The 14772-nt window shown below is 37.1% G+C and overlaps 1 protein-coding gene across 1 annotated transcript in view; it reads left to right on the plus strand.

Annotated features, from left to right (window-relative positions):
* Window positions 1-1988, plus strand: part of DCDC2 (doublecortin domain containing 2) — a 163946-nt gene extending 161958 nt beyond the window's left edge. Inside the window, exon 11 of the mRNA XM_042985606.1 lies at window positions 381-1988. Coding sequence (XP_042841540.1) covers window positions 381-485 — 105 coding nt within the window. The 3' untranslated portion in view covers window positions 486-1988. The remainder of the gene's footprint in view (window positions 1-380) is intronic.
* Window positions 1989-14772: the final 12784 nt, after the last annotated feature.

Genomic DNA, 14772 nt, shown 5'->3' on the forward strand with positions numbered 1-14772 from the left:
GAATGTTTATATGATTGCATGAAATACTGAGTAATTTTTTTCCTTTTAAAAATTTTTTTAACATTTATTTATTTTTGAGAGACCGAGGCAGAGCATGAGCAAGGTTGGGGGGAGAGAGAGAGAGGGAGAGAGAGAGAGAGAGAGAGAGAGCGATACAGAATCTGAAGCAGGCTCCAGGTTCTGAGCTGTTTGTTAGCACAGAGCCCAATGCGGGGCTCGAACTCACAAACTGCAAGACCATGACCTGAGCTGAAGTCGGACGCTCAACCGACTGAGCCACCCAGGCGCCCCCTGAGTAATTTTCTTTTCCCTTGTGAACTTTATGACGTTTGTAACTAAAGAGCTGATAAATATCTTTGTTTTGATCTCTTTTCTTCCAGGCTGACTTAGACCCTCAAAGACCACCAAGACCAGAAGTAAAAATCACCAGTCCGCAAGAAAATGAGAACAATGAACAAAACAAGGACTATGCCGTCGTAGCATAGATCATTTCTAAAAAGAGAGTGCATTATCAGAAAAAATGAAGGGTTCTAATACTTGAATGATAAGTATGTAGTTATTGCGGGACATAATGTGGCAACATGGTTGACTGCTACCTACTGAATTTTAAGATTAGAGGCTTAATGGAAAGATTAGATGATTTTGAGTAGCTACTAAAGGACAGTGGCTTCTTTTCATGGGATGTGTTTTTAAAAGTCATTTAGAAAAATTAAGAGGGATAGAGGGGCATTTGCACTGGATGACAATTGGCCACTTGTCTTTGTAAGCAATGAAAAAGAATAGGACCACACTTCTTGTATACTTTTCCATAAATTTAGAAGTGAGGTTATTAGATGGGAGCTTATTCTAAAGCACTTATCCAGGAAGGCATAGAATTTTAAAGAAATGATAATAGGAAAACCTGTACTATTTTTTTAAAGCAATAAACTCTTTAATAACCACCAATTTTAGTGTAGTTTTAGGCAGTAGATCGAAATGTTTCAGTGACTTGTTGACATTCCTTCCTTCTTCCTCCTTGTCCCTGATCCCATCTCACATGAATTAAAAAGGCTATAACCCAGTTATGTCACCAAGCTTGGTTGGATGGTTTAAAAATTCTGATTATGTTAGAAGACTCAATATTGGCTAAAGATTGAATTCTCTCCAAATAGTTATTTTTACAAAAAAAAAAAAAGCCAACAAACAAACAAAAACCCCCCACAAAGCCAAACAAACAAAAACGCCCAAGAAAGCGTAACAGGAAAAAAGGAGGCGGCTATATGGGGAGTTTGTCACTGCTTGATCTGACTTGCTTTTTGGATTAGGATTTCTATTTCTTATTATTTCTATTAGGATTAGCTTTGTCATATTTTTGCCCCAGGGGGTATTAGCAAGTGTCTATTTTAATGGTGAGTTACATTTAGACTTTCAAGCAGATTCCTCCCTATATAATTAGAAGCCATGTGATAGAAATTGTTGAAAAATGTTTAAATTGTCATCATGAAACCAGTTCCTTATTAGAATTTTGGGGGCTAATTAAATCAACTTGCAATGACCTTGCTGGGTATATATGGGGAGAAAGACAATTGTATTAGTTTTCTTAATTTTTAGGAGATGGCACAGATCTTCCTTAAATACAGAAATAATACATTTTTCTCACGTGAAAGACTATTTTCATTAGTTATGTAGATGTTATATATTTGAAATGTAAACTTCTGGTGCTTTCATAGGATTCATTATTAATCTTAGGTTTAAAAGATTTTCTTCCTCTCCAGATTTCCTAACCAATCATTTAGAATAAAAGTAGTTGTATCAAGCACTTAAGAATACTATAGAAAATGAATGTATTTTTCCTAGAAGCTATTTTAATATTTTCTACAAATAGGAAGCATAAGCAGAGACTGTAATGTAACAGTATTGGAAAGAGAGAGTGATATAAGGGCATATTAATCTGGGAAGATGAATTGTAAATGGGGGTTCTGTATTTCTGGTATAAAATGTAGATTGCACTTTTTACTCGTAGGCTTGTTTTTTTTCAAGTGGGATGATACAAAGCGTGATATACTACAAGCAACACTTCCCTGTGTTGCTAGGGAAGTAGACCAGCCTGTTTTTTAATGTTAAATTCCCATGCTACTCCTGGGCCTGGGGTTAATGATTTTAAATAGTTTATAGAAGTCAGGTATTGAATACAAGAAATTATAACTGGTTATCAAGGTGATTCTTTCACTTTTTCTTTTTCTCTTTTCCTTCTTTAATAGAAATATCTTTTTTTCCTTCCTCATGTTCTTTTCTTCATTATACTATAAAGCTTAGGTTTTCAGGAAGTTTTTTTTTTTTTCAATATAGGAAATTTATTGTCAAATTGGTTTCTGTACAACACCCAGTGCTCATCCCAAAAGGTGCCCTCCTCAATACCCATCACCCACCCTCCCCTCCCTCCCACCCCCCCGTCAACCCTCAGTTTGTTCTCAGTTTTTAAGAGTCTCTTATGCTTTGGCTCTCTCCTACTCTAACCTTTTTTTTTTTTTCCATCCCCTCCCCCATGGGTTTCTGTTAAGTTTCTCAGGATCCACATGAGAATGAAAACATATGGTATCTGTCTTTCTCTGTATGGCTTATTTCACTTAGCATCACACTGTCCAGTTCCATCCATGTTGCTACAAAGGGCCATATTTCATTCTTTCTCGTTGCCATGTAGTACTCCATTGTGTATATAAACCACAATTTCTTATCCATTTGTCAGCTGATGGACATTTAGGCTCTTTCCATAATTTGGCTATTGTTGAGAGTGCTGCTATAAACATTGGGGTACAAGTGCCCCTATGCATCAGTACTCCTGTATCCCTTGGGTAAATTCCTAGCAGTGCTATTGCTGGGTCATAGGGTAGGTCTATTTTTAATTTTTTGAGGAACCTCCACACTGTTTTCCAGAGTGGCTGCACCAGTTTGCATTCCTACCAACAGTGCAAGAGGGTTCCCGTTTCTCCACATCCTCTCCAGCATCTATATGATCCTGTCAATCAATGCAGAAAAAGCATTTGACAAAATTCAGCAACCTTTCTTAATAAAAACCCTCAAGAAAGTCGGGATAGAAAGAACACACTTAAACATCATAAAAGCCATTTATGAAAAGCCCACAGCTAACATCATCCTCAATGGGGAAAAACTGAGAGCTTTCTCCCTGAGATCAGGAACACGACAGGGATGCCCACTCTCACCGCTGTTGTTTAACATAGTGTTGGAAGTGCTAGCATCAGCAATCAGACAACAAAAGGAAATCAAAGGCATCAAAATTGGCAAAGATGAAGTTAAGCTTTCGCTTTTTGCAGATGACAGGATATTATACATGGAAAATCCGATAGACTCCACCAAAAGTCTGCTAGAACTGATACATGAATTCAGCCAAGTTGCAGGATACAAAATCAATGTACAGAATTCAGGAAGTTTTTAAGAGGCATCTCAATGAAACACAATGTTGTCTTACATGAAGAACAAAGTATACAAACACTTGAAGAAGATGATAGGCCATAATAATGGCAGCAAAAACGTTGAATAGTTGGGTTAGAATTCTTGTCTTGGACGGGCATATGTTACCACCTGGTGACAAGATGTAATTGTGACTTAACTTGAGGGGAGGAACCACAACTAATCACTTTAAGATACTTTGCAAACATATTACTAAAAAAAACACATGAATGAAATAGCATCGTCAGATCAGGGAAGACACCATTCACAGAGAATGGAAAATGTGGACGTCATTTTGGAGATGATGTCAACACAAGTGGCAAGCTGATTCACCTCCCACATGTGGACATTTTCTCCATGGGAATGGTGGCCTCTGTGTCATCACAAGTTAATAAGCTGGACTCACTGACAGATTTGGGGACCATTTATGTGAGTGAGCAGAAGACACTTCGGTTAGACGTCAGGTATTGTTTCCGAATGAGAGGATGCTGTGAAATACTCACAAGAGCTTTGATGTGATTACCAACGGAACGCTTTGTGCTGTCAGTTCTTTGTGAGGCTGTGTGTACAGACTCCATAGTTTCAGGTGTATGGGACTCTTTTCTCAAACTTAATTGGGTTTTAAGACATGTATAAACAACTTGTTTCTTAGTTGAAGTGGAACATTAGAGTTTCGCAGAGCAAATACAGATTTTAGCTAACATCATTTTCATGCTAAGGAGATTTCATCTGGCAGTAGTATCTGTTAAATAGCTACTGAGCATCAATCACTAGTTATAAAACATGATACTATGGCCATACGGTAACCTTTTACTCACTATTTTTCTCCATAGCCATAGAGTAACTTTTCACTTACTAAGACATTTTTTTGCCCATGTGTTCTGGGGGAATAATCAAATGTCAGACTCACAGGAAGAGCATGATACTCTCATGCCTCCTGTTTTATTCTGAGACCTTTCGTTCCTACAGTGGTCTGTAAAGACAGAACCATCCTATGTATATCTGGCTCGGAGTCCATTAGATATCTCTGTGGGTTTACGATTGTGAAGCCGTACTAATGCGAAATTGTTCATGTAACTTCAGCTTGTAGCTCACACACCAACTTGTAACTCATACACCAACATCCTCAAACATTTAATTATGTGACCTATCTTATACACAAAGGAAGAAGTTCATTCTCCTAGGAAACATCTGTGTATTCAAAATTGCCACAGAACATCGGGAAGGCTTTTTTATGTTATTAACTGACTCTCCTAAGGAATTAGCTCTGTACTTTTATTTTTGCTCAGTAAGTATCAAAAGAAACATTTTTAAAGGAAGATTGGGTTGCTAAAGAGAAAGCATCACATCTGAACTGTTGCCAATCTGAACAGAAATAGAATATATATATAGATATTCACATATACATATCAAATACTTATACAGATGCACTCACACACTTTAAAATCTTGAAAAGGACTCCTCAGGCACAGCATTATTAATAGAATAAGGCTCTTCTGAGAGAAGCAATGTGTAAAAACACGTGGAGAGGAAATGCTAAGAAATGATATATATCATGGTGCTTTAAAACTTGTTTCCTAAAGGCTTTAAGAGAATTAAATTTTTCAAACTAAGAAAGCTACCAGAATTTTAATGAAAAATGTATTCTAGGGAGAGGTGATTGCAGGTGGATGATATATAGATAGATAAATACCTAGAAAGATAGGTGATAGATGATGGATGGATGGATGGATGGATGGATGGATGGATGGATGGATGGATAGATAGGTAGATAGATACTACATAGATGATAGCTGGATGGATGGATGGATAGGTAGATGTATAGATAATACATTGATAGACGATAGCTGGATGGCTGGCTGGATAGATAGATGATATGTAGATAGATGGATGGATGGGTGGATCGTGGGTAGGTAGGTAGGTAGGTAGATAGATAGATGATAGATAATCTTGTTTTCCTGAAGTAACTAGAGAGTACAGTTCCTTAGTTCTTTGTTACCAGCCTTAAGTACCATATGCTCTAGGTGCAGAATCTTTCATACTAACAGAGGCTCTGTCAGATAGTTGTCCCTGTTTGTGAATGTGTGTGTATGATTTACATGAATGCATAGAGGACTGTTTTTGGTACCAAGTAGCCAGATCCACTATGAATAGAATAGAAGACTGACTTAGTACTTCACCACTCTGTCTATAATGTTCTAGTTCAGTGCTCGAGCTTTGTAGCCTCCTTAGGTGACTATAATGTCCTGGAATGGCATCACTTTCTTTTATTCTTTTCTTTCTTTTTTTTTTTTAAGGTTAGTCTGTTTTTTCTAAAGTGATGAGCATATAAGTTCTTTGTTATTAAATACCAGTTTTGTAAATACTCTTAAGATTCTTGCTTTTCAGAAATTACCCTGGAATGGAAATAGGTGATTTTTGTTCTTCCCACATAAAATTTGTGTATTTCCTACCAAGAAGTCTAAGTGACTTGGGTAGAGAATGAAAGTGTGCCCCCACATGTTGATGAAGAAGGAAATACGATTTAAAAAAAATTTTTTTTAACGTTCATTCAGTTTTTGAGAGACAGAGTGCAACCGGGAGAGGGGCAGAGAGAGAGAGAAGACACAGAATCTGAAGCAGGCTCCAGGCTCTGAACGGACAGCACAGAGCCCAATGCGGCGCTCAAACTCACGAACCGTGAGATCATGACCTGAGCCGAAGTCGGACGCTTAACTGACTGAGCCAGCCAGGCACCCCAGGAAATACTGTTTCTGAAGAGGCAGAACATCCTGTAAAATGGGAATTAGGAAAGAATTTAAAAATGTCTGGATAACCATAAAGCATTTCTAAAATCAGGAGGTAAGTAATGGAGCTCCATTGACTTAAGCCAACAGCGGACATAGCTTCAATCTGTGAATGGGATCAAATGAATTCTATGTAGTTTTATCAGCTCAGAGCACACAGTTTAATTGAGTGATGTATGGCCACTCACTGGCTTTGTCATGGCAAGTGGGAAGAGGGAGTGACCGTAGTCAATTTCAGAAGACATTTAGAGAAAAACTTAGTCTGGATTTTGCTTTGCTGCTTTTTTTGTGCCTTAAATCTTTACTGTGTACAGCGATCATGGGTGATTACTGATGTTGTAAGTAAAGGTTAAGTTGAGCTTATTATTTTTATGTAGATTTATGTTTAGAACTTCTCTTTGTAAGGAAAATTATTTGTACTTTGATCAAGTTATGAGCATTCTTTTTTTTTGTTTGTTTTTTTACTTCTACATCAGTGCTCACTCTGAGATTAAAAAAAAGTGTACTGTATCTTTTGAGTAAATATATCTGTGTTTCATATAACCCACATGTGTCTGGGCAATTTGTTGTTTGTGTATGATGTCGTGTTGCTAATATTGCATGTATCAATTCTCTGCATGACATTTTCCACAAATGCAGTAGAAATTTTTTTTAAACTATGTGGAAATTCAACACACCAAATGATACTTCTGTTTCTGTTTAGCATGGATATTAAGCTTCATTATGTAAAAAAAGTTTTCTTTACATCTTCATGTACATGTTTAGTTGATAGAGTTTTCAGGTATATTAAAAAAATCATTATTTTTTCTTTTATAAGACAGTCTTAGGGAAACACGGGTCTAGAGTTTTTGTTACGATAAAATAAAGATATCTTTAAAAACGGAACAAGTTGCACAAATTACACATATTTTGTGTAGATATAACTATGGGAATAAACTTACAATTTTTTTTAAACTTAAAAATTTTACAGAGTGATCAGCTTAAATTCTGCTTCAGTTTGTGGGTGAGTCACTGTCTTCCTTCATTCTAATGAATTAAAGTCGTTTTGTGTTTTCCCCTTCGTGTTTGAGAAACGAAGGCAGTTAAGCCCAAGCATTTTGCCTTCTTGGTGTGTGATAATAAACACGTGATGTGGATCGGGGCCCCACAACGGAGGAGAATGCATTAATGCTTCTACTGCAGTTGGCCCACGTATATTTGTTACTCCACACGAGTGAAAAAGCAAACCTCACCAACAAAGAAGGCATCTAGATTGCCAGAGTCAAATCTCTTTGGAAACCTCCCACGCCCAACAACGACTCTGATTTCTATAAGGCACCGTGAAGTGATGAGTGTGCTGTGGTTATGAGATTCTTATTTATGAAAATAAACATACAGCCTTTCTGCAGGTTTCCAAGTGTTTTTTCCTCCTGCTAATGGGACCTTAATCTATTCAGTGATTGTACAGGCTTCTCAAATGCCCTCATAAACTCAGTCTCCCATTAAAGAGACAAATGACACAGGGATGTCCTGCACTTCTCTTTCCATTTATTATTGGTTTAATCATCACAAAAATGATCTTAAAATGCAAAAAGAAAACACACATTAAGTTCAAAACTCAATGAGGCAACACCTCTTCATTTCACTGTATTTATTATTCTTTGTGGATACAGAGAAGCATGAGGATTATTGCTGTTTTCCCTGACTCTGGCTTCTAATTTATTGGCTTTTCTTCCTTTATTTTTTTCTCTTTTGTATTTTTAAAATTTGTATTTATATTTTAGTTAATTAACATACAGTGCAATACTAGTTTCAGAAGTAGAATTCGGTGGTTCATCACTTACACACAACACCCAGTGCTCATCACAAGTGCCCTTCTTAGTACCCATACCCCATCTAGCCCATCCCCCACCCACCTCCCTCCAGCAACCCTCAGTTTGTTCTCTATAGTTAAGAGTCTCTTCTGGTTTGTTTCCCTTTCTTCTCTCCCCCACGGCCTCCCCCTTTCCATATGTTCATCTGTTTTGTCTCAAACATCACATAGTAGTGAAATCATAGGATATTTGTCATTCTCTGGTTGACTTATTTCGCTTAGTATAATTAATACATTCTATCTCCATTCGTGTTGTTGCAAATGGCAAGATTTCAATTTTTTGATGGCTGATATTCCATTGTGTGTGTGTGTGCGTACACATCTTCTTTATTCATTCAACAGTCACTGGACATTTGGGCTCTCTCCATAGTTTGACTATTGTTGATAATGCTGCTGTAAACATCAGAATGAATGCACCCTTTTGAATCTGTATCTTTGTATCCTTTGGGTGAATACCTAAGAGTGCAAATGCTGGATCGTAGGGTAGTTCTATTTTTAGTTTTTTGAGGATCCCCCATACTGTTCTCCAGAGTGGCAGCACCAGTTTGCGTTCCCACCAGCAGTGCAAGAGGGCTCTCCTTTCTCCACATCCTCGCCAACACGTGTTATTTCTTGTGTTGTTAATTTTACCCATTCTGACAGTTGTGAAGTGGTATCTCATTATGGTTTTGATTTGTATTTCCATACTGATGAGTGATATTGAGGATCTTTTCACGTGTCTGTTAACCATATGGGTGTCTTCTTTGGAATAGAGTCTTTTCACGTCTTCTGCCTATTTCTTAACTGGGTTTTGTTTTCTGCGTGTTGAGTTTGATAAGCTCTTTATAGATTTTAGATACTGACCCTTGATCAGGTAGGTCATTTGCAAATATCTTCTCCCATTCCTTAGGCTGCCTTTTAGTTTTGTTGATTGTTTCCTTCATTGTGCAAAAGCTTTTTGTCTTGATGAAGTCCCAGTAGTTCATGTTTGCTTTTTTTTACCTTGCCTTTGGCACTTGTCTAGTAAGAAGTTGCTCTGGCCAAGGTCAAAGAGGTTGCTGTGTTCTCCTCTAGGATTTTTACAATTTCCTGTCTCACGTTTAGATCTTTCATTCATTTTGAGTTTATTTTTGTGAATGGTGTAAGAGAGTGGTCTAGTTTCATTCTTCTGCATGTTGCTGTCCAGTTCTCTCAGCACCATTTGCTAAAGAGACTGTCTTTTTTCCATTGGATGTTCTGTCCTGCTTTGTGGAAGATCAGTTGACCATATAGTTGTGGGCCCATTTCTGGGTTTTCTAATTTGTTCCATTGATCTATGTGTCAGTTTTTGTGCCAGTATCATACTGTCTTGATGACTACAACCTTGGATTATAGCTTGAAATCCAGAATCTTGATGCTTCCAGTTTTATTTTTCTTTTTCCGGATTGCTTTGGCTATTCGGGGTCTTCTGTGGTTCCATACAAATTTTAGGATTATTTGATCTAGCTCTGTGAAGAATGCTGGTGGTATTTGGATAGGGATTGTATTAAATGTATAGATTGTTTTGGGTCGTGGAATGTTTTCTGTTACTTTGTGTCCCGTCTAGTATCTTTCATTAAGCCCTTCTATAGTATTCACAGTACAGATCTTTTACCTCTTTAGTTAGGTTTATTCCTAGGAATCTTATTGTTTTTGGTGCAGTTGCAAATGGGATTGATTGCTTGATTTCTTTTTCTGCTGCTTCATTATTGGTGTATAGAAATGCAACAGTTTTCTGCACATTGATTTTATATCTGAAGGTTTCGCTGAATTCATATACTAATTCTAGCAATTTTTTTGGTGTAGTCTTTCAAGTTTTCTACATAGAGTATCATGTTGTCTTCAAATAGTGAAAGTTTGACTTCTTTGCTGATTTGTATGCCTCTTATTTTTCTTTGTTGTCTGAGAAATATTGCTGAGGCTAGGACTTCCAGTACTATGTTAAATAGTCATGTTGAGAGTAGACATCCCAGTCTTTTCCTAACTGTAGGGGAAAGGCTCTCAGTTTCTCCCCGTTGAGGACAATATTAGCTGCGGGTGTTTCTTATCTTTGAATGCTTGGCGTTGCCCTGAGCAATCTTACACACAGTCATGATCTTAACAGCTACCTATGTACTTTGACTCCTGAATCTGTGTCCCCAGGCCAGGTACCTTCTGTAGGGGAACTGTAGACCTGGGCATACAGCACTCAGCTGGATACCCTGTAGTTGCCTCAAACCCAAATGTTTCATTTTATTGAAAAAATATTTATTTTTTTATTGTATTTTTTATTGCTTTTGTGAGTGGCCAGCAGGTCAGAGGAGCGGAACTAATCTATTTTTTTTATTAAGTTTTTAATTTTAATTCCAATATAGTTAACATTCAGTGTTATATTAGTTTCAGGTGCACAATATAGTGATTCAACACCTCCAAACATTACCCAGTGCTTATCATGAGGAGTGTATGGAATCCATATATTCCTATATTTCCCATCTTGGAAAATGCTGTCAGTCACCACCTGACTAGAAACCTGGGATCATCGTAAATTATTGCTACTTTCTCACTCTGTCGTATCAGTCAGTTCCTTTTTCCTTTGTTTGCTTGTTTATCTGATGCCTGGAAATGTTAGTTCACTGTGTATTAATAGGCATTTTCTTGACCTTGTTTATTGGTTATGAGGGTTCTTCTTCACTGACTCTCATTTTTTCTACTAGGTGTTGGACTTTTTGTTATTACTTTGAAGGGCATTTTATATATTATTTATACCTTAGGTGGTTTGTATGCCATATATATATGGCAGCATATATATGTATATATGTATATATGTGTGTGTGTATAGTGTATGTATATGTATATATACATACACGCACACATACACACACACACACACACACACACACACACACACCTGTCAGCTTATGGTTTGTCTCTTTTGGTTTTCTAAAAATGATATCAGCCAGAGAAGTTTTTAATATTAGTCAAATATATTAATCTTTTTATTTAATTATTTGGGTTTTTTTGTGCTTTATTTAAGAAATCTCAACCCTGATGTCAGTTATATTCTCTAATGGTTTTTAAGTTTTGCTTTTTGCTTTTAGGACTTTATAAGGAATGTATTTTGTGTGCTTTGGAGTTAGGAATTTAATTTTATTTTTTCATACAGATGATTGTCTTAGCACAATTTATTATTATTTTGCTTTGGAAAAGATACTTTTATTTTTATTTATATTTTTATTAAAAACATTTTTATCACGGAAATCAAATCTTCAATGTATGGAAAGACTAGTGTGGGTGGGGGTCAGGGGTCACTGGAACAGGTCAAGGTCAGCCTGTATATGATGAGGGGCTAGAAGTCTGCTAATCTGCATTGCAGCTCAATGGATGCTTTTAATCACAAAGCCAATATCACCAGGTAAACAACAGTTGTTTTTTTTAATTGTTTTTTGTTTTTAAATTAAAGTATACTTAACATACAGTATTATCTCAGTTTCTAGTGTATGGCATAGTGATTTGATATTTGTATACATTACAAAATGCCCACCACAATAAGAGTGGTTGCCTCTGTTGTCATACGAAATTATTACAATAATGACTATATTCCCTATGCTCTACAGTCCCCATTAGCACCATTTATTGAGCAAGCTGTCGTTTCCCCTGTCGATATGTAGCAGGAAGTATATCAAGTTCCTATGTGTTTTAGGAAAATTCTTGGCTCAAGATCGGGGAGAATCCTATTAACAGACTGAATTATGTTGCCCCCAAATTTGTATGTTGAAATCTCCAACCCCCAATGTGACTGTATTTGGAGATAGGGTCTTCTTGGAGGGGAGGTCATAAGGGTGGGGCCTAATGCTATAGGACTGGTGACCTTAGAAGAAGAGGAAGAGACATGTGAGTTTCCCCTCCCTGCATGCATACACAGAGGAAAAGCCATGTGAGGACACACGAGAAGGCAGTCATCTACAAGCCAGAAAGAGAAAGTGTGGTCTCTCCAGAAACCAAACCCACCAGCGCCTTGATCATGGACTTCTCCCTCCAGAACGGTGAGAAAATAAATACCTGCTATTTAAGCCACCCAGTCTGAGGTGTCTTATTATAGCAGCTGAGTGACGAGTACAAATCCCTTCTTTCTGGGTCCTGAATTATGTAATAGGAATTTTTTTAAAAACTGGTGAATATATAGAAGATACTAGTTTAGAACTGTCTTTTTTTTCCAACAAATTCTTTTTATTTTATACTCAAGATAACATTAATTTTGTACCCTACATTATCCACATTTGTTTTCTAGTCTCCTGCTAATGAGCCCCCTTCCTTAGAAGAGGATTAGAGACTGCCTCCGTGGAAAAGTGGACCCAAGGAGGTTTGCCCAGGGTCCAGCTCCTCAGCTAGAATCTGGACACTGCTTCTCCATTCATGTGGTGACTATTATTTTCTTTTATATCCAGGATGGTTGACAATAGTGAGATACAATGGAAAACCTATCTTAGGTATCGGAAGACAGGGTTCCTCTCTAAAAAAAAAAATTAGAACAAGCATGCAGAGATAGTCATGACAATGTGCTGCGTAGAAAGGCATGTTATAGTCCATGCTTGATTCCTTTCCTTTCCTAAAACCTGTAGATATGATCTCTTGGGACAGGAACGACCTAAGCCTTGGAGGTACCCGGCTCTCCTTGTGATAGTATATTAAGTCCTTGTGTTCATAGATGAAGGAAGTCTGTTCATGACAAATGGCCTAAAGAAGAGAGTTTGTCCACAGGTTGTCCTCATGTTCCACCTCCATTCTGTTTTATAGGGCTCCTTATGCCAAAGTTTCACTTTTAAATTACTATAGCTTTATAATAAGGGATATTTGTTGTATGAATGCCCTACGCCATTCAAAACCATCTTGGCTCTTTACTGTTCCATACGTATTTATAGGCTAAACTTGTCAGGATCTGTGAAAGGATTTTGATTAAAACTGCACAGGTCTTTATAACATTGAGATATCCTCTCTATAAATTTGAAACTTACATGTATCCAGGTCTTAAAAAAAGTCTTTCCAAAAATTTGCATAATTTTTATTGTGAAAGTCTTGACTATCTTTTAATATATTTAATCCCAGATATCTTGTCATCCTATGGCTATTGTGAATAGAATAGTTTTTTAAAATTATGTTTTCCGATGATTTATTCACTATATTGAAGATGTCATTGATTTCTGTAAATTGCTTTCGTATTTAGCACTTTGCCAAACTCCCTCATTAAAAGTTTCTGTAGGATTATAAGTTTCTGCAGGATTATTTTTAGAGAGGGAGAGGGAGCATGAGCAGAGGAGGGGCAGAGAATCTCAAGCAGACTCCATGCTCAGCATGGAGCCCCACGTGGGGCTCAATCCCATGACCCTGGGATCATGACCTGAGCTGAAATCAAGAGTCAGGTGCTCAACCAAGTCAGCCACCCAGGTGCCTCTCTGTAGGATTTTTTTTAAGTGTATTTATTTATTTGGGGGGGGGGGAACAGGGAGGGGCAGGGAAAGAGGGAGACTGAGACTCTCAAGCAGGCTTTGCACTGTCAGCACAGAGCCCAATGTGGGGCTCGAACTCCCTGAACCTTGAGATCTTGACCTGAGAGGAAATCAAGAGTCAGATGCTTACCAACTGAGCCACCCAGGTACCTCTCTGTAGAATTTTTTATGAAGGCTGTCATGCTGTGTGCAAAAGTAACACTTGTTTTTTTCTGTTCCAATCCTCAGAAATGTTTGTTTGTTTGTTTGTTTCTAATCCTTAATGAACTAGCTAGAACCTCCAGCATATCTTGAACGGAAGGGGCAATAGCGGATATTTTTGTATATTCAGGGATATTCAGGGAATGCTTCTGGTATTTAATATTAAATGTAATGTTTGTATTTTTGGTATATGCCTTTTGTCAAGTTACATTTCCCTTTCACTTGTACTTTCTAAGACACAGTTTTATTTGCAAACTCTGAATGAGTTTTATAAAATTCTCCATCTAATAAGATTTTCATTATTTTTTTCCCTTCAGTTTTTTTTATGTTGTCAATTACATTATTTTTTTCCCCTGATATTAAACTATTACTACAAGCTTATGACAAACAGTAACCAGTAATACGTACCTGCATTTTTGTATGTTGCTGGACTTGATTTGCTAGGATTTTTATATCTATGTTTGTAAGTGGAATTGATGTATTTTGATCGAGTCTCATATGATCTCTTTCTGGTTTTCCTCTCAAGGTTATACTTCTTTCATAACATAAGGAAAGGTTTCCCTCCTTTTCTGTTCACCAGAAAGTTTGCAGATATGCGTCATCTCTTTCTTAAGGGCTTGATTGCTTATAAAACTGCCTTGGCCCAGTATTGTGTGTGTATATGTTTGAAGTAGTTTAAAAAAATTAATTTCTTTAATGGTTACATGTGTAATAGATTTTCTGTTTATTTAATCAAATTGGCAATTTATAGTTATCTAGAAATTTGTTCATTTCCTTTGTGTTCTCAAGTTTGCCAAAGCTACTTATAGTATTCTTTTAAAACATTTTATTTATTTATTTATTTATTTATTTATTTATTTATTTATTTAGAGTAGGGAAGGGGCAGACAGAGAGGGAGAGAGAGAATCCCAAGCTGGCTCCGTGCTGGCATTGTCAGAGCCCAATGCAGGACTTCATCTCCCAACCGTGAGATCATGACCTGAGCCAAAATCAGGAGTAGGTCACT

This window comes from Panthera tigris, chromosome B2, assembly GCF_018350195.1.
Source record: "Panthera tigris isolate Pti1 chromosome B2, P.tigris_Pti1_mat1.1, whole genome shotgun sequence".
Lineage (NCBI taxonomy): Eukaryota > Metazoa > Chordata > Mammalia > Carnivora > Felidae > Panthera > Panthera tigris.